General features: G+C 39.7%; 1 protein-coding gene across 2 annotated transcripts in view; it reads right to left on the bottom strand.

Annotated features, from left to right (window-relative positions):
* Positions 1 to 4,381: 4,381 nt before the first annotated feature.
* HSDL2 (hydroxysteroid dehydrogenase like 2) overlaps positions 4,382 to 18,947 on the bottom strand; it is an 83,451-nt gene continuing 68,885 nt past the window's right edge. The window contains exons 10-11 of one of the 2 annotated variants that reach the window (XM_003911357.5): positions 16,690 to 16,818; positions 4,382 to 6,339 (exon numbers count right to left, since the gene is read on the bottom strand). In XM_003911357.5, the coding sequence (XP_003911406.2) occupies positions 6,227 to 6,339; positions 16,690 to 16,818 (242 nt within the window). In that variant the 3' untranslated portion in view covers positions 4,382 to 6,226. Of the gene's footprint in view, positions 6,340 to 15,836; positions 16,514 to 16,689; positions 16,819 to 18,947 lie in introns of those variants that run through there. The other variant, XM_009188275.4, reaches the window with a different exon arrangement.

Here is an 18,947-nt window from a genome sequence, read left to right as displayed (position 1 = left end):
CTACCTGGCCCTGAGTGGTCTAGTGATGCCATTTCCCCAAGTGTTCCAGGGGAAAACACAGTGGGCTGCCTGGGAAACATCTCAGAATACACTAGGGAAGCTACATGACTGTCTCAATTTCTCTTTTCCCCTAGTAGAAACTGTGGGCCAGGAAAATCTTCTGTCTTGCATTGTGCTGACTTGGAGGGAAAGGGGTGCCACAGTTGGAATAAGACCATTCTTCCTTGGGCAACATAGTGAGCTACAGTCTCTTAAAAAGAAAAAAAAAAAAAAAGACTGTTCTCTTTACCCTTCTAATTCAGATTTCATTCAGTTCTGTGGACCATGTGTGTCTCAAACTTGTTTCCAAGTATTGGGGTTTACAAAAGGATTTTCTGCCCTGTGGATAGTTTCTAGGTGAACTTTCTGTTGGTTGGGAATGAAGCCTGATACTTCCTAAACTGCCATCATTCCCCTAGATACAGCTGTTTGTCTCTATTTAAGTACATTTGGCTTCAACAAACATGGGTTGGGGAAAACAGCACAATAAATATTTTTAACGTAAAAAAATCATTTTAGACTAGGCAAGGTGGCTCACACCTGTCATTCCAGCACTTTCAGAGGCCAAAGCAGGAGGATTGCTTGAGACCAAGAGTTTGAGATGAGCCTGGGTAACAGAGCAAGACCCCCATCTCTAAAAAAAGTAAAAGTAATTTTAAAAAATCATTTTAATTCACCATATTAATAGAATAAAGGAGAATAACCCTAATCGTCTCAATAGATAATAGGAATAGCATTTGACAAAATTCAGCAATCATATGATTAAGAATACTCAGCAGATAAACAATAATCAGCCTGATAATGTGCATCTACAAAAAAAACACCCTACAACTGTCATAGTTAATGGTGAAAAAACACAGTGTTTTCCCCCTAAGACTAAGAACAAGGCTGGGATATCCATTTTTACCACCAGTATTCACCACTATACTGTGGGTCTAACAGTGCAATATGACAAGAAAAGAAATATATAAGGCACACAGAATGTTAAAGAAGAAATAAAACTATCTTTATTTGCAGATAACTATCACATACATAGAAAATCCTAAGGGATTTACAAAAAAGCTGCTAAAACTAGTAAGTAGGTTTAACAGTATTGCAGGACACAAAGTATTTCTGTATCCTAACACAGAATAATTAAAAACTGGAATTTAAAAAATTATTTAGGCTGGGCATGGTGGCTCACACCTATAATCCCAGCACTTTGGGAGGCTGAGGTGGGAGGATTACTTGAAGCCAGGAGTTTGAGACCAGCCTGGGCAACAAAGTGAGACCTTGTCCATACAAAAAAAAAACAAAGCCAGGCATGGTGGTATTTGCCTGTAATCCCAGCTACTTGGAAAGCTGAGGTGGGAGCCCAGGAAAGCTGAGACTTGGAAAGCTGAGACCTTGAGCCCAGGAATTCAAGGCTGCAGTGAGCTATGAGCATGCCACTGCACTCTAGAATGCACTGCAGAAAAAAGAAAACATCTGTGCACTGAGGTACACTATGAAAGCATTACATGACTGTTTTGGGAAAAACTCCAAACCGTTTTTCCTCTGCTCTTATACCAACACAACAATCACCAACACACAAGAAGACTTCCGTGACCAAATATGTGAGGGTTTTTCCCACACACTAAGCAGTGGACACCAAGTGGGTGTCCTCCAATTTTATTCTGACACTATCTACTTGGAGATAGTGGGTATCACGATGTTGCCCACTATCTACTATCTCCAAAGTGTTAGATGTCACAGGTCGAGGGCTCAGTCCCCAAAACTGGCCCACCTCCCAGACACCAGTTGTAACTCTGGGCCTCTGGAAATTCTGACCAACTGACTTCAAGTTGGGGTTCCTACAACCCCCACTTGGGGTTCGATTAATTTGCTGGTACAGCTCACAGAACTCAGGGAAACACATTTACCAGTTTATCGTAAAAAAAATTTAAAGGATACATATGAAGAGATGCGTAGGGCACAGTATTGGGGAAGGGGGCACAGAGCTCTCCAGCCCTCCCTGGGTGTGTCACCCTCCAGAACCCTCGTGTTCAGCTATCCAGAAGCTCTTGGAACCCAGTCCTCTTGGGTTTTTATGGAGGCTTCATTAAGTTGGCATTCTTTCCCCCAGCATATGGAGCAGGACCCTCTCTGGAATGAGGGTTTATATGACCCACAGTTCTGCCTTGGGGAGGTGAAAGGAAGGCAAGAGAAGGTCAGAGAGATTCCGTTTCCTGAGGCCTGCCTGCAAGGCCTGACACACCCAACATTGTAACAAAAGCTTGTAACAACGCTATAGGAATTATAAGCCAGGAACCCTGGAGAAAAACATAGAGGGGGAGAGGGGGAGAGGGGGAGGGGGGAAGAGAGAGAGAGGAAAAAAACACAATGACCCAACCTCATGGCATTTCACTCTTAGACTTTTATCTTGACTCTGAGAGACTCAAGATTCAATTTAAAAATGGCATCCTTAATTCTTTTCTTTTTTTTTTTTTTAAAGACAGAGTCTTACTCTGTTATCCAGGTTGGAGTGCAGTGGTGCAGTCTTGGCTCAATGCAACCTCCACCTCCTGGGCTCAAACAATTCTCACACTTCAGCCTCCTGGGTAGCTGGGATTACAGGCCACGCTGCCACACCCGGCTAATTTTTGTATTTTTAGTAGAGATGGGGTTTCACCATGTTGGCTAGGCTGGTCTCGAACTGCTGGCCTCAAGTGATCCGCCGACCTCAGCCTCCCAAAGTGCTGGGATTACAGGTGTGAGCTACCATGCCTGGACAGCATCCTTAAAATTTTTTTTTTTTTGAGACGCTCTCCCTTTCCCCCCCAGGCTGGAGTGCAGTGGCGTGATGTCAGCTCACTGCAAGCTCTGCCCCCCCGGTTCACGCCATTCTCCTGCCTCAGCCTCCTGTGTAGCTGGGACTACAGGCGCCTGCCACCACGCCCGGCTAATTTTTTTTTTTTGTATTTTTAGTAGAGACGGGGTGTCACCGTGTTAGCCAGGATGGTCTCGATCTCCTGACCTTGTGATCCGCCCGTCTCGGCCTCCCAAAGTGCTGGGATTACAGGCGTGAGCCACCGTGCCCGGCCCTTAAATTTTTAAAGAACTGTGTACTTCACCTTCTGGCTATGTTTGCCTTTTACATGTATTAGGGCCTAGAAGCTGCAAATACTTACAAAAATGGTGAAATCTTACTAAAGATAAATGAGAATTATGATGACCATTATGTGGAACATTCCAGATGAATAAGACTGTTTGTTCATCTAAGAATTGAGTTTAAAAATGAGGGCTTCTGAATCAGGCCCTCCCAGGGATACCTACTGATGTGCAAAAGCTTCTAAAAAGATTTCAAAAATGTTTGCCTCTTTAAAAGATCCCATGTAGAAGGCAAATGAAAAGCTTTAGCAACTAGTTTATAAGAAGATTGAATCTGCCAACCTTTTCACTTAGTTACTATTTTACTCCAAAGGCAAAAAGAATGCTAGGTAATATTTATAAAAATTAGGCCCGTGGGTAAAGCAGGTTTGCTTCTTTTTCAGAACTATCCATCTGCGTCCAGAAATAGGAAACCCTTTGTCTGCTCTATTTGCTAATGGGCTCTGCCCTGAACTCAGTAATCTAGTTAAGAAACAGAAGCTAAGTTGAAAAGACCGCCTATTGAATTAAATCAGTCTCCAAAATTTGCATTTCTGGTATTTGGCCAGTTATTTTGAAACTCTTTGTAAAAATGTGTATCTATAAAGGAAAATCAGTAGAAATTCTTACAATAGGTGAGAGCATTAGTCCAAATAAACCTCACCTTCGACCATTTTGTCTTAACTGGGCTTCTTAGCATCACCTTTCTGTCTTGGCAAATAACAATATTTGGGCCTGAAATGTAAGTTCTTTGCCTTTGAGATGTAAATTTTCTACCTTGTGTTACCTAGGAACCATCCCTTTCAAAATGCAATTCAGGATAGAAAATTTTTAAATGGTTATTTAAAAAAGGGATGAATAGTAGACTGTGATGGGTTTAAAACAAAGGTGTAATCTAATGATTGGATGGATCAGAGGAACTCATTGCTGGTCCCCTAACATTACAAGCTCAAAACCAGTCAGCTCAATTTACTCCAATTTGGAAAAAATTTTAAAGCCAGAAGGCAGAGATTCCGATGGGCAACCTAACAATCACTTAGGGCAATAATCAAGCAGGTCAGTCAAGAAAAGGGCAAGGTCCCTTGACTCAATCCCCCTGTTGGAATGGGTGTAATTAGCAAATTCATGTTTTAATGACCAGAACCCAGAGATTGCTGCCTCACGGTATTTTCTACTTCTCATTTTCCCAAACCTTAAAGAATGTCAAAGAATAAAATCTCAACAAATTAAATTGTAAAGATCTAATTGGCTTTTATTAGCGATTCATGAACCGGGTAGCATCCAGCCTACAAAATAAACAGAAGCTCCACCAGGTGTGACAGAACGGTCTGCATTTGTAAGGCAGCACTAGCAGGAACAAGGAAACAGCATAGTAGAAGTAGCAGATTGGTTAACATCAGGTTACTTCAGGTTACGTTCCTTGTGTGGATTAAAGCAGAGGGGGCTTCCTCGTCATCATCACGCTGGCTCATGTTGACTGGACTCCCTTTGATCAGTTGCAGTGAATCTCTGGACTTGTTGAAACTGTCCTATTTTTAAGTTCACTTTGATTACATGGACTCCATTCCTGGATGGAGAGGTGAGATCTTGGAGTTCCATTCAACATAAATGTATTGGAAAGTTTTTGTTAGATAGGGCTTGTTAATTTTGGCCTTGGGCTACTCCTTTCCCATCTCTGATCCTCTGCTTCCTAACCTGTAAAATACAGATTAAATGCTCCTGACTATGATTCTAAGAAATGTCAGGATTAGCTAAATTGCTTAATGGCACAATATTAGAGTGGAGGATGAGAAGCAAAATTGTTACGCTGAGCAAGTATTTTTAACTGATTGAAATGAAAGATAAGAGCTTTTTTAGAGTTTATCTTCCCCTCAACCCTCCCAGCCTCTCAAACCACTGTATCAGCTTGTGAGGGCTGCCATAAAAAAACCCCACAGATTGAGTGGCTTTTTAAATTAACTTATTTGGTGGGTAGAGATAGGGTCTTACTATGTTGTCCAGGCTGGCCTTGAACTCCTGGCCTCAAGCAATCCTCCTGCCTTGGCCTCCCACAGTGGATGGCTTAACAACAGAAATTTATTTCTCACTATTCTGGAGATTAGAAGTCAAAGATCAAGGTGCTGGTGATTTTGTTTCTTCTGAGGCCTCTCTCTTTGCTTGCAGATAGCTGCCTTCTCACTGTGTCCTCTCCTGGTCCTTGTTCTGTGCACGCATCGCTGGTATCTCTTATGTCCAAAGGACACCATGTTGGATTAGACTAACAGCCTCCTTTGAACTCAGTCACCTCTTTAAAGACCTCATCTCCAAATAGAAATGGGAGGTAGGACTTCAACGAAGGAATTGGGGGTTACACAATTCAGCCCATACCAATGCCCTATCCTAAGGTTCCTGTTTCAAAACATGGTAGCCAAATGCATACTCCTAGGGAGAAAATTATTTTGTTTTAGGACAATTTAAACATATTTTTACATGGAATACATATTGCAATTTGTTAAATTACATTAGTAATATTTTCCTATGGCTAAGTCTACCTGGAAAGCTAGTTATCAAAATAAAAAATGAATTGTTTCATTTAGTCCTCACCAGTAGTAGTTAATTCGTTTTTTGTGATTTTTGTTAAATGCACTATATACGATTTTCTTTAAAATAAGTATATAAAAATCAAATACATCATTAAAATTTTCATTAGTATACAATCCAAAACTAAAAATTTTAAAACAGACTAGCTTCATTTTACATGACAAAGAGCTAATTTTACTGCTTGATCTGACTGGCTGCCCAAAATACTTTTCTTGGAGAAAGACAGTGAGTGAGATGTAAGGCTCAAAGGGTTAAACCCTTGAAATATAAAAACACATACTGTCTTAGAATCCCACTTAATGAAGCTTATGTTTGATTAGCTTGCTGTTTTAATTACAATTTCAGGTCTTTTAGAGACAAATTATTTTTTCCAGAACAAACGTGCATATCCTTATAACACAACAGGGAAGAAAACAAACATTAGATTTTAACTGTTGAGCTTTTTTTACTTTTTGAGCATAGCAGTCGATATTTTTTCTTTTTTTTTTAATCTTTTCCTTCACAGTCTGGCATTCATCTGATTCATTAGCTTCTCCAATTTGATTGCTAGGGCCATGTTACCTTTAATCTTCAATTTTCCTGACATGAATGCCATTGTTGGTTTTAGTTTCCCTAAAATGAGAAAAGGAGAAGAGAGAAAAGCAACCATGAATGCCCTTAGGGATATACTGCTTTAAGAACACTCATTCTAAAAGAATCTCGAGTTCTATAAACCTCAGAAGCACAGAAATTTCTGTTACAGCATTTTATATCAGTATCTTGGGAATCCCAATTCCTAGACTTAGATGTTAACAATATCCTATAAGAGCTAGCATAAAAACCACAATCAGCAAAAGATTAGAGCAAATGTTTTTACACTAAAAAGATTTTTATACACTAAAGGATACACAGCCCTCTAATGAATTCTGCTAAACAAATACTGTCTATTTTAGTTAACTTTCCAACTTATGATAGTTCATTAAACTTTTAACATTTCAAGTTTAAGTTAAAAAAACCAAACAGTGTAAATGAACAAAATATTCTTAAGAAATGATCATTAAAAGTATAGTGTATAACACATTAAAAATATGTGTTAGCATTACTTTAACCACAGAAATGCCAGGGTATAAAAAATGTGAGCATTAAAATAGAATTGTAGCTAGTAACAACATGTAATAAATATGAGCTCCATGGAGAGAAGTACATTTGTTATCTGCTACTCTTATTCCAGTGTCAGTACGGGGTCTGTCACATAGTGGAATTAATGAGGAAACAGACTCAAAAAGGATTTTGACTTGCCCAAGGTCACACAGCTTGTATGAGGCAGTGCTGCAATTCAAAGCCAGATATGTCTGCCTTTCATTTATGACTTTTTTTTTCCTTTTCTTTTTATTTTGAGACAGGGTCTCACTCTGTCTCCCAGGCTGGAGTACAGTGGTGTGATCGTTGCTTACTGCAGCCTCGACTTCCCAGCCTCCTACCTCAGCCTCCTGAGTAGCTGGACTACAGGTGTGCAACACCATGCAGGGCTAATTTTGTAGAGATGAGGTTTTGCTCTGTTGCCCAGGCTGGTCTCAAGTGATCCACTTGCCTCCCAGAGTGCTGGGATTACAGATGTGAGCCATCTGGCCCAGCCTCATTTATGATTTTGTCTTACATTATGCTAAATGATATAGATGACAGATCTCCTAGAAGGCACAAAATGTGTTTGGTATATTAGTAGCCACCCTCCCCACCACTGTGCTCCACACAGGTTCTTTGTAGAGAAAGTATATGAGTTAATGTATTTTATATATATTAAGCTATTAAATGCCTTTAAATGATTCCAAATAGAGGTTGTAGCAAAGCCTCATAGAGTTATTATAAGGTAGAAAGGATCAAGTCCAACTCTTTTAATGAAAAACTGAGCTGTGTCCTACTTTAAGACAATGTGATGTTTAAATCCCAATACTAGCAAATAATAAATGAAGGGCAACTTTTATTTACATGGAGGATACTGAAGGATCTTTATTATTGAAGGAACAGAACAGCCCCTCAAAAAACACAGACATCTGGGTGTCCTTCAGCTAAATCAACTGGATCATGCTCTGTTATTCTACAGTGAAGCCTACCATTCCACCCACCCCACTCACACACATCTTCCAATCAGCTTTGCAAAGCCTTGCCCATAGAGATGAATGGACATCAAATATAACCAAAACCAAAACATAGATAAGAGCAACTTGGAGGAAACAGAATGCAGGCTCAGACTAAAGATAACTAAAATAGAGTAAATGGAGAACAAATTAAAAATTCCATAATCTCTGCCCTCAGAGATAAAAGAAAATAATACAGCAAGGGATGGAGAACAGGATGCAGGCGGAGAGAGAGGGAAGAGGAGGAGCACAGGAAGGAGAGATGAAAAGAAGAGGGGATAAAGAGGAAGGAGAGGGGAGAAAAAGGGAAAGGGGGAAAGGCAGCGATACCAGGGAAAGACAGGGGATGGGTTGGATTGACGAGGAGGAAGAAAACAAGATGAGCTCTTAGAAATTAAAATTTTACTCAACAAAATTAAAATGCAATAGAAAGGAAAAAGAAGGTGAGTCGATCTAGAAGGTGAAAAGAATTATACAAATACATGTGCAATAGGAGAAATGCATGATTAAATCAGATGATCTTTTCTCCAGAAAGTCAGAAGAGAGAAAACTGAGAGAACTATCAAAGAAATAACGTAAGAACTTTTCAAGGGGCTGAAAAAATGACAGAAGACATTTACCTTTTATCACTGTGAAATATGAGACCACCACAGAGAAAGATGTCTCTGATTTCAGAAACTTTCAGAAAGGACAAGGGTAGATAGAAAAGATTAAGAACAACAACATCAAATTCTCAACGATAATCTTAAGATGATAAAGCAATGGCCTCAAAATTCTGAGGGAAAATGAATTGCAACCCAGAAATCTCTACCCAAACAATCAAGAGAGTTGGTAGAATAATAGTGGTTTCAGATACACACAAAAATTTTCTCTAAGGTATCCTTTCTCATGAAACTACTGGAGAATGTGTGCCACCAAAATGAAGATGTAAAGGAAGAAAGAAGACATGGGATCCAGGAAACAGGAGATTCAATGCAGGAGAGAGTTAAATTTCTAGGACAACAGCTGTGTAGCAGGCTTAATGAGCTTCAGGTCTGGATTATAACATGAAGACAAAGGGCTCCAGGGAAAAAATGGACTGACATGAGCTGATACATTTGACAATGTAGAAAACTGCATCAGGAAGCTGTGGGAAGAGTACAGGAAGACTCTGCTTAGTGTCATGTACTGAATGTTGGCATTCCCCACAAACTTCATATCTTGAAGCTCTTGCCCTCGGTGGGATGGTCTCAGGAAGTGGGGCCTTGGGAAAATAATTTGGTTTAGGGGAAATCATGAGGATGGAGCCAGAATGATGGGATTAGTGCCCTTATAAGAAAAGGAAGAGAAATAATTCAGTGGCATTTAAGTCCAGCCACAATGTTATGTACCACCACGCAACACATGTGGTATCTATCTAGTTTCAACCCATTTTCATCATCCCAAAATGAAACCCTCAGGGATTCAGCATTAGCAGTTCCCCCTGCCTCCAGACTCCGGCAACCACCAACAGCTCTCTGTGTCTATGGATGCACCCATTCTAGATATTTAATATAAAAGGATTTCGACAGTATGTGATCTTTGGTGTCTGGCTTTTTTCATTTAGCATAATGTCCCATGGTATAGCATGTGTCAGTACTTCATTCCTTTTTATGGCTGACTACTATTTCATCGTATGTATATACCACTCTTTGTTTATCCATGTATCCCTTAATGGACATTTGGGTTGTTTCCATCTTTTGCCTATTGTGAATAGCGCTGCTGTGAATATGCATGTACATTTATTTGTTTGAGTGCCTGTTTTCAATTCTTTTGAGTATAGATTTACAAGTAGAAATTGTTATTTGGTAATTCTGTAATTAACTGTACATATACATCTATGGGTTTAAACCCATGTGTCTATAGTCAACTGATCTTCAACAAGGGTGCCAAGACCATTTAACACAGGAAAAAACAGTCTATTCTACAAATGGTGCTGGGATAACTGGATATCCACATACAAAAGAATGAAGTTGGACTCTCCTACTATCTACAAAAATTAACTTAAAATGAATCATAAACCTAAATGTAAGAGGTAAAACTCAAAACTCTTAGAAGAAAATATAGGGATAAAGCTTCCTAACCTTGATTTGGCAAATGATTCTTAGATATGACACTGGAAGTAAAAACCAAAAAATATAGGTTGAATGTTAAAACTAAAAACATATGTGCTTCAAAATATATCATCAAGAAAGTGAAAGACAACCCACAAAAAATGTGAAAAGGCATTTGTAAATCATGTTCCTGATGAAACGTAACTGAAAATATATGAAGAATTTCTTTCTTTTTTTTTTTTTCTGAGACAGAGTCTCTCTGTCACCCAGACTAGAGTGCAGTGGCATGATCTTGGCTCACTGCAACCTCCGCCTCCTGGGTTCAAGCGATTCTCCTGCCTCAGCTTCCTAAGTAGATGGGATTACAGGCGCCTGCCACCATACCTGGCTAATTTTTGTATTTTTAGTAGAGACAGGGTTTCACCATGTTGGCCAGGCTGGTCTCGAACTCCTGACCTCAAGTGATCTGCCCTCCTCGGCCTCCCAAAGTGCTAGGATTACAGGTGTGAGCCACTGCGCCTGGCCATAATTTCTTAAAACTGAATAATAAAAGACAAACAACCGAATTTTGAAATGGCAAAGGACTTGAATGGACATTTCTCCAAGGAAATACCTTTGATCCATAAGCACATGAAAAAATGTATATCATTTGTCATTAGAGAAATGCAAATCAAAACAACAAGATGCCATTTCACATCCACTAGGGTGGCAATAATGAAAAAACAAAATACTAAAAAAACCCAGAAAAGAAGTGTTGGTAAGGGCTAGGATATGGAAAAACAGAAATCCTTGTACATTGGTGGTGGGAATGTAAATGATGCAGCCACTATGAAACACCTTTTGGCAATTCTTTGAGAAGTTAAACATATATTATGACCTAGAAATTCTACTCCCATGTAGATAGCCAAGAGAAAGGAAAACATATATCCACACAGAAACTTGTATATGAATGTTTATTGAAGCATTATTCATAATAGCCAGACAGCAGAAATAACCTACCTGTCCATCAGAAGATGAATGGGTAAATGAATTGTGGCAAATCCATATAATGGAATAATATTCGGCCATAAAAAGAAATGAGGTACTGATACATGCTACAGCTTGGATGAACCTCAAAAACATTATACTAAGTAAAATAAGTCAGATGCAAAAAATCACATATTGTATGATTCCATTTATTTAAAATATTCAGAATATGCAAATCAATAGAGAAAAAGCAGATTAGTGGTTGCCAGGGGAGGTGAGAATGGGAAGTGCTTACTCACATGTGGTACAGGTATTCTTCTGCAGTGATGAAAAAATTTTGAAACCAGGGAGAAGTGATGTTTGCACAGCATTGTGAATGTTAAATGTCACTGAACTGTACACTTTAAAATGACTAATTGCGGCCGACTGTGGCCAGGCGCGGTGGCTCACGCCTGTAATCCCAGCACTTTGGCAGGCCGAGGCAGGCAGATTGCCTGAGGTCAGGAGCTCGAGACCAGTCTGGCCAACATGGTGAAATTCTGTCTCTACTAAAAATACAAAAATTAGCCAGGCATGGTAGTGGGCTCCTGTAATCTCAGCTACCTGGGAGACTGAGGCAGGATAATTGCTTGAACCCAGGAGGCAGATGTTGCAGTGAGCCAAGATTGCGCCACTGCACTCCAGCTGGGCTGACAGAGTGAGACTCTGTCTCAAAAAATAAAATACACTTTAAATGGGTGAACTGTATGGTATATGAATTATATCTCAATAAAGCTGTTTTTAAAAAGCTATTGACATACAACAAGAAATTGAATTGTTAATTTAAAATATTCCTACAAAAAAATCCCAGCTACAAAATGGCTTCACTAATTAATTCAAATGATACAAAATCAAAACACAAAAATTAAGTATAGGTCTATATACCAGAAACAGGCAATTTGGAATAAACTAACAACAATAATTTCATTCACAATAGTAAAAAAGAATAAAATATTTAGTGGGAAAAGCATGAACCATAAGAGGAAAAAATAATAGATTAAACTTGATCAAAACAAAAAACTTTTGTAATACAAAATATACTATTAAGAAAATGGAAAGAGAAGCCACATACTGGGAGAAAATATTTGCAAATCACATATCCAATAAAGAACATGCATCCAGAATTTATAAAGAATCTTACAACTCAATATTAAAAAGATGACTCAATTTTACTTTATTTTGTGTGTGTGTGTGTGTTTAGAAGCAGGGCCTCACTATGTTATTCAGGCTGGTCTCATACTCCTGGCCTCAAGTATCCTCTTTCTTTGGCCCCCCAAAGTGTTGAAATTATAGGCATGAGCCACCATGCCTGGCTGACAAATCAATTTTAAAATGAGCAAAGACTGAATAGACAATTCACCCAATATAAATAGCTATTAAACACATGAAAATATGTTTAACATCATTATCAGTAAGAAAATGCAAATTAAAACAACACTAGGCACGGTGGCTCATGCCTATAATCCCAGCGCTTTGGGAGGCTGAGGTGGGTGGATCACTTGAGGCCAGGAGTTTGAGAGCAGCCTGGCCAACATGGTGAAACCCCATCTCTAGTAAAAATACAAAAATTACCTAGGTGTGGTAGTACATGCCTGTAATCCCAGCTTCTTGGGAGGCTGAGGCATGAGAATTGCTTGAACCCAGGAGGTGGAGGTTGCAGCGAGCCAAGATGATGCCACTGCACTCCAGCCCGGGAGACAGAGCAAGACTCTGTCTCAAAAAATAAACAAACACATAAATAAACATGAGATACCACTACACGCCTACTAGAATGGCTATAATAAAAAAGACAACAAGCCAACTCTGGGTGTACTGCCTATGAGTTAACCCTGCTCTGCAAGGAGCAGTTAAAAAAAATGTTTTTAAAAGACAACAAGTGTTGGTGAGTAGGTAGAGAAAATGAAACCTTAATACACTGCTGATGGGATTATAAAAATGGTATAGGCACTGTAGCAAATAGTTTGGTAGGTTCTTAAAAAGTTAAATATTGGCTTACAGTGGTTCTCACCTGTAGTCCCAGGACTTTGGAAAGCTGAGGTGGGAGGATTGCTTTAGCCCAAAAGTTCAAGACCAGCCTGGGCAACAAAGCGAGACCCTATCTCTATTTTATTTTAAGTGAAAAAAAAAAAAAAAAGTTAAATGTCAACTTACCATATGACCTAGCAATTCCATTCTTAAAAATCTACCCAAGAAAAATGAAAACAAATATCCATACTGATACATGTATGAGAATGTTCATAGCAGCAATATTCATAATAGCCAAAAACTTGAAACAATCCAAGTGTCCATCAGCTGGAGAGTGAATAAACAACATGTGGTATATCCATACAATGGAATACTATTCAGCAATAAAAAGGAACTGAACTACTGATACCAGCTACAACATATATATGAATGAATATCAAAAGCCTATGCTAAGTAAAAGGACCTAGATGCAAAAGACTATACACTGTTTTATTCCATATATATAAAATGTCCAGAAATAGCAAATTTATAGAGACAGAGAGGAAATTAGTATTTGGCTGGCTAGGGGGTTGGGAGTGGAAATAGGATCGACTGCAAAGAGACATGAGAGAATTTTTTGGTGTGATGAAATGTTCTCATAACATACAGTCCATAACTGGACTGTAGTTATGGCTGTGCAACTATAAATTTATTAAAAATCATTTATACTTAGGATGGTAAATTTTATTGCATGTGAATTAGACCTCAACAATACTGTTTTAACAAAAGGTTTTTTAAAAAGCTAGTAAGCTCAATGTTTTATACACACACACACACACCCCTCCTCAAGTAAAGTAATACTACTCAATTTACTTTATTTCTATCATACTGCTCCACCATATAGTGGCCTCTATTGGCCAAAAGGAGAGATTCCGATTAGTTGGTTACTAGTTGCTTTTTTTTTTTTTTTTTTGAGACAGAGTGTCAGTCAGTCACCCAGGCTGGAGTGCAGTGGCTTGATCTCAGCTCACTGCAACCTCTGCTTCCAAGGTTCAGCCTATTCTTGTGCCTCAGCCTCCCAAGGAGCTGGAGTTACAGGCATGTGCCACCACACCCGGCTAATTTTTGTATTTTTGGTAGAGACAGGGTTTCACCCTGTAGGCCAGGCTGGTCTCAAACTCCTGACCTCAAGGCATCCATCTGCCTTGGCCTCCCAAAGTGCTGGGATTACAGGCATGAGCCACCATGCCTGGCCTAAATTTTATATTTATAATGTATCCACTATATAAACTAGGCATAGAAATGGCTATGGTTTCATCAAAGAGAATTCTTAGGATATAAAGTCTAAATTGTGCCCATTTAGAGGAAAGCAGATGGGAAAAACAGAATAAAAGGACATAAGAAGCACAAGCAAACTCACTTGCTCCCGATCTAAACCATACCTATAAAATATACTTGATAAGAATAACTGTTTTTTTTTAAATAATTCATATAACTGACTGACCTCATCCAGTGAACTCAAGACCACATTCAAAGAAAGATACCAATAAAAAGCCTATTATTTCAAGTGTATGCTACATAAATGAAATGTAAATTAAAGAAAGAAGTCACTTGATTTCTTCACCTTTGGAGGGCAGACTAGCATAAGCTTTGGAGTTAGCTTGGATTCAAATCCTAGCTCTATTTTCTCATTCATTAGCTGACCTTGGGCTTATTATTTAATTTATCAAAGCCTCAGTACTTACTGCTATAAAATGGAGAACATATTTTATTGGAAAGGACTGTTGGGAGTATTGCTTAACCTATAGCAATCATATAATAAATAAATCATACATAATTACTGTTATTTCCATTTAGAAGTTGACAATAAATTTTTATTTTAAATGGTCTTCATGTTCAATACTTATAAGAAACCAGTTCACCAATTCATTGAGCATTTATTAAATGTGTCCAAAGAACTGTGTTTAAGCTCTATGGAGAGATAGTTGTTGAAACACTAAACTATTAAAAATCATTAAAGGGGCCAGGCATGGTGGCTCACGCTTGTAATGCCAGCACTTGGGGAGGCCAAGGTGGGTGGATCACCTGAGGTCAGGAATTCGAGACCAGCCTGGCCAACATGGTGAAACCCTGTCTTTACTAAAAATACAAAAAATTAGCCAGGCATGGTGGTGGGCACCTGTAATCCCAGCAACTCTGGAGGCTGAGGCAGAAGAATCACTTGAACCTGGAGGCAGAGGTTTCAGTGAGCCAAGGTTGCACCATTGCACTCCAGCCTGGGCAACAAGAGCTAAACTACATCTCAAAAAAAAAAAAAAAAAAAAAATCCTTAAAGGGAAAACCACTGATAAACATTGAAAAGATGTTATAGTGTATTAAGTGAAAAAGATTGCCAAACAGTAGTAATGGTATGATCCTGTTTTTATAAGCACACATGTATATTTATATACACTCACACACACAAATATACATATGTATGATGCTAAACCAAATTATGCAAACCATAATAAGATGAGCATAATATACATATATAGATGCTAAACCATATTTTGGTTTGGTTATGGTTTAGCATCATACATATGTATATTATGGTCATCTTTCAGTGGTATGGTAAAAATAATTTTATTTTCTTTTTTCTTAGGTATACTTTCTCTTTTTTTGAGACAGGGTCTCATTCTGCCGCCCAGGCTGGAATGCAGTGGTCTTATCTCAACTTACTGCAGCCTCCACCTCGTAGGCTCAGGCAATCCTCCTACCTTAACCACTGGAGTAGCTGGGGACTACAGGTGCGCACCAGCACACCCAACCAATTTTTGTATTTTCTGTAGAGACATGGTTTCCCCATGTTGCCCAGGCTGGTCTCAAACTCCTGGGCGCAAGTGATCCTCCCACCTTGGCCTCCCAAAGTGTTGGGATTACAGGCATGAGCCACCATGCCTGGCCTATCTTTTCTAATTTTCATATGAACATTTAACACCACTTTAAAAAAAGGGAAAAGTTGAAGAAATGTTGATCATTAGTACACTGTATACAGATTGGCTCAGATGGAATGTAGGCAATTAGCATCCTGAATTAGAACTGGAAAGAAAGACTTAGAGGGCACAGAATACACCATGTTCCTGTTTAGAAAGATTAAAACAGAACGAAGTCTGAATAACATTTATAATTCATTCCATGAAAGACTCTTTAGATCAGAATGTTATGCTTAGTTTCAAGTGCTGCTTCTAGTTTTTTAGAATTTGAGTTAATTAACTTATCATTTGGAGTAGTTTTCTAAGAGTAGAAAAGAGAAAATTATCCTTAATTTTCTAGCACAGTTAGAGGTAAATGGACAGAATAGAAAAATCACACAAAAGGTTCTCTGGGTTTGGGACTCCACAGAAAGCAGGGTTACTAGGCCATGGCCGAAGGCTGGTATGTGTTTCCTATTCAAACAGCTGGCAGGATGGAAGCACGACCTTACTCCTGATAAGCGAATTGCTGCTACTGAGTTCAGTGCCTCCAGTGACTGGGGTGTTATTGGAAACATAATACCTTAGGCCAGCTAATATGTTGAAGCCCACTCAGGAGTCCCTTTGAATTATCTCTCTGTTCCCAACATTACTGGCTTCTCAGTAATGGAAGAAAATGATTCTGACATCTGCCTTCCACCTGTGAGAGGAGGGAGAAGTGGCAATAGAGGCAACAGTAAGAACAGCCTTCCCAAAACTAAGATTCCACTGCTGCCAACATCTACAAGTCTTGATTATTTGGGAAGGGATAAAGCAAAATGTCAGAACTAAATTTTCGCTGAACAATAAGGTAAACTAATAAACTGGAAAACTCACCTGAAAACATTTTTACAAAGTCATCAGTAGACATACTCATCACCACATCTGCCTGATCAGAAGGCTCTCCATATCCGACATTCCCACCCTTGCTTTTCAGATCAAGAAACCACGTGCCACCATCTTCACCTAGAGAGATAAACATATGGAAATCAATGTTATAGGAGCCCTGTTCTTCTTAAATTTAATAATTACTTCAATTAGAATAATCTTACAAAATGCTGTTTCCCAAGTTAAAATCCCCAGACCTCCATCAGTCAAATTCAGCAAATATTTATTAAGCATGTCCAGGTACTCTGCTAGGCTCTGAAGACTCTTCTAATAAAAAAAAAAAAAAAATGGTTCTACTCACAAAAGAGGAAGTAGGGCATGTGTATATACAGTTCTATGCAAACCCTCCCAGCACCGCGATGGGGAATGCGGGGAGCCATTGCCATCGGGTATATTTCACTTGGAATGATGAAAAGTTCTGGAGATAGATGGTGATGATTGTTTTTTGTTTTGTTTTGTTTCCTTTTTTTTTCTTTTTTGGAGATGGAGTCTTGCTCTGTCACCAGGCTGGAGTGCAGTGGCTCATCTGAACACGAAGCTCCTCGCTTCCTGGGTTCACGTCATTCTCCCAGCCCCAAGTAGCTGGGACTACAGGCTTCGCTCAGTTAATTTTTTGTATTTTTTGAGACGGGTTTCACCGTATAGCTTGTGATGGTCTGGATCTCCTGACCTGGTGATCCCCGCCTAGCCTCAGCCTCCCAAAGTGCTGGGATTACAGGCGTGACGCCACTATAATTCCTGGCCGTGATGACTCGTTATAAAACAATGTGAATGCATTTAATGCTACTAAGCTGTACACTTAGAAGTGGTTAAAATAGGCCGGGCATGATGACTCACACCTGTAATCCTAGCACTTTGGGAGGCCAAAGTGGGCAGATCACCTGAGGTCAGGAGTTCAGACCAGGTTGGCCAACATGGTGAAACCCTGTTTTACTAACAATACAAAATTAGCCAGGTGTGAGGGGGAGCACCTGCACCCAGCTACTTGGGAGGCTGGAGACAAGAAAATTGTTTGAACCCGGGAGGCAGAGGTTGCAGTAATAAGATCACGTCAAGGCACTCCAGCTTGGGCAACAAGAGTGAAACCTTGTTCCAAAGAAAAAGAGCAAAGAAATGGTTACAATTTTATGTATCTTTTACTGCAATGCAAAATTAAATTTTCAAAAAGGGTCAGGAAAGCTCAGTTGAAGCTGAGATTTGAAAATTAAGTAAGAATTAGCTGGATGGACATGGTAGAGGGAAAGTATTTCAGGCAATGGGAACAGCATATGCAGAAAAGCCAGAATCAAGAGTGCAGCATGTGTGAGGAACTGAAAAACACAGTGGTACTAGAAGGTAGATGGGTGTTGGATGAGCTTGTGAGGCAGTCTAGGTCTGAGCACAGCCAGTCATGTAAAAGATTGAATGACTTCATCCTACAGGATGTGTCATATGGTAAGGTTTGCGTATGGCCCTACCTGCAGTGTAGATAATACGTGGAGAGAAATCAAAAGAATGGAGAGGGCTAGTAAGGATGGTGTTGGGATAGTTCAGGAGCTTGAGGGTGCATGCCTGGACTGGGAGCGTGGCAGAGGCATGGAGAAAAGTGGGTACATTTGAGAGAGAATTTCAAGGCAGAACTATAAGACTAGGTAACTGCATATGAAAAGGAAAAGGTGGGGAGGGTACACAGGAATGATCTGCTAGTTCTTGGCTTGGGTGGATTTGTTTTTTATGGAGAAGACTACTGGAAGAACAACAGATTGCTTTATTTTTACTCTTTTTTTTTTTTTTTTTTTGAGACGGAGTCTTGCCTGTCACCCAGGCTGGAGTGCAGGTCGGATCTCGCTCACTGCAAGCTCCAGCCCCAGGTTTACGGCCATTCTCCTGCCTCAGCCTCCCGGTAGCTGGGACTCACAGGCTCAGCCACCTCGGCCTGGCTACTTTGTATTTTTAGTAGAGACGGGTTTCACTCCATGTTAGTTGTGTGATGGTCTCGATTCTCCTGACCTCGATCCTACCATCTCGGCCCCAAAGTGCTGGGATTACAGGCTTGAGCCACCACGGCCGGCCTTATTTTTAATTTTTTAGGACAGGTCTTGCTGTGTTGCCCAGGCTAGAGGGAAGTGGCATGATCACCGCTCACTGCAGCCTCGACCTTCTGGGCTTAAGCAGCCTTCCTGTCTCAGTCTCCCAAGTATCTGGGACTACAGGCATACATCACCATG

The sequence above is a fragment of the Papio anubis genome, chromosome 13 (genome assembly GCF_008728515.1).
Source record: "Papio anubis isolate 15944 chromosome 13, Panubis1.0, whole genome shotgun sequence".
Lineage (NCBI taxonomy): Eukaryota > Metazoa > Chordata > Mammalia > Primates > Cercopithecidae > Papio > Papio anubis.
This window is presented reverse-complemented; position numbering and strand designations above follow the sequence as displayed.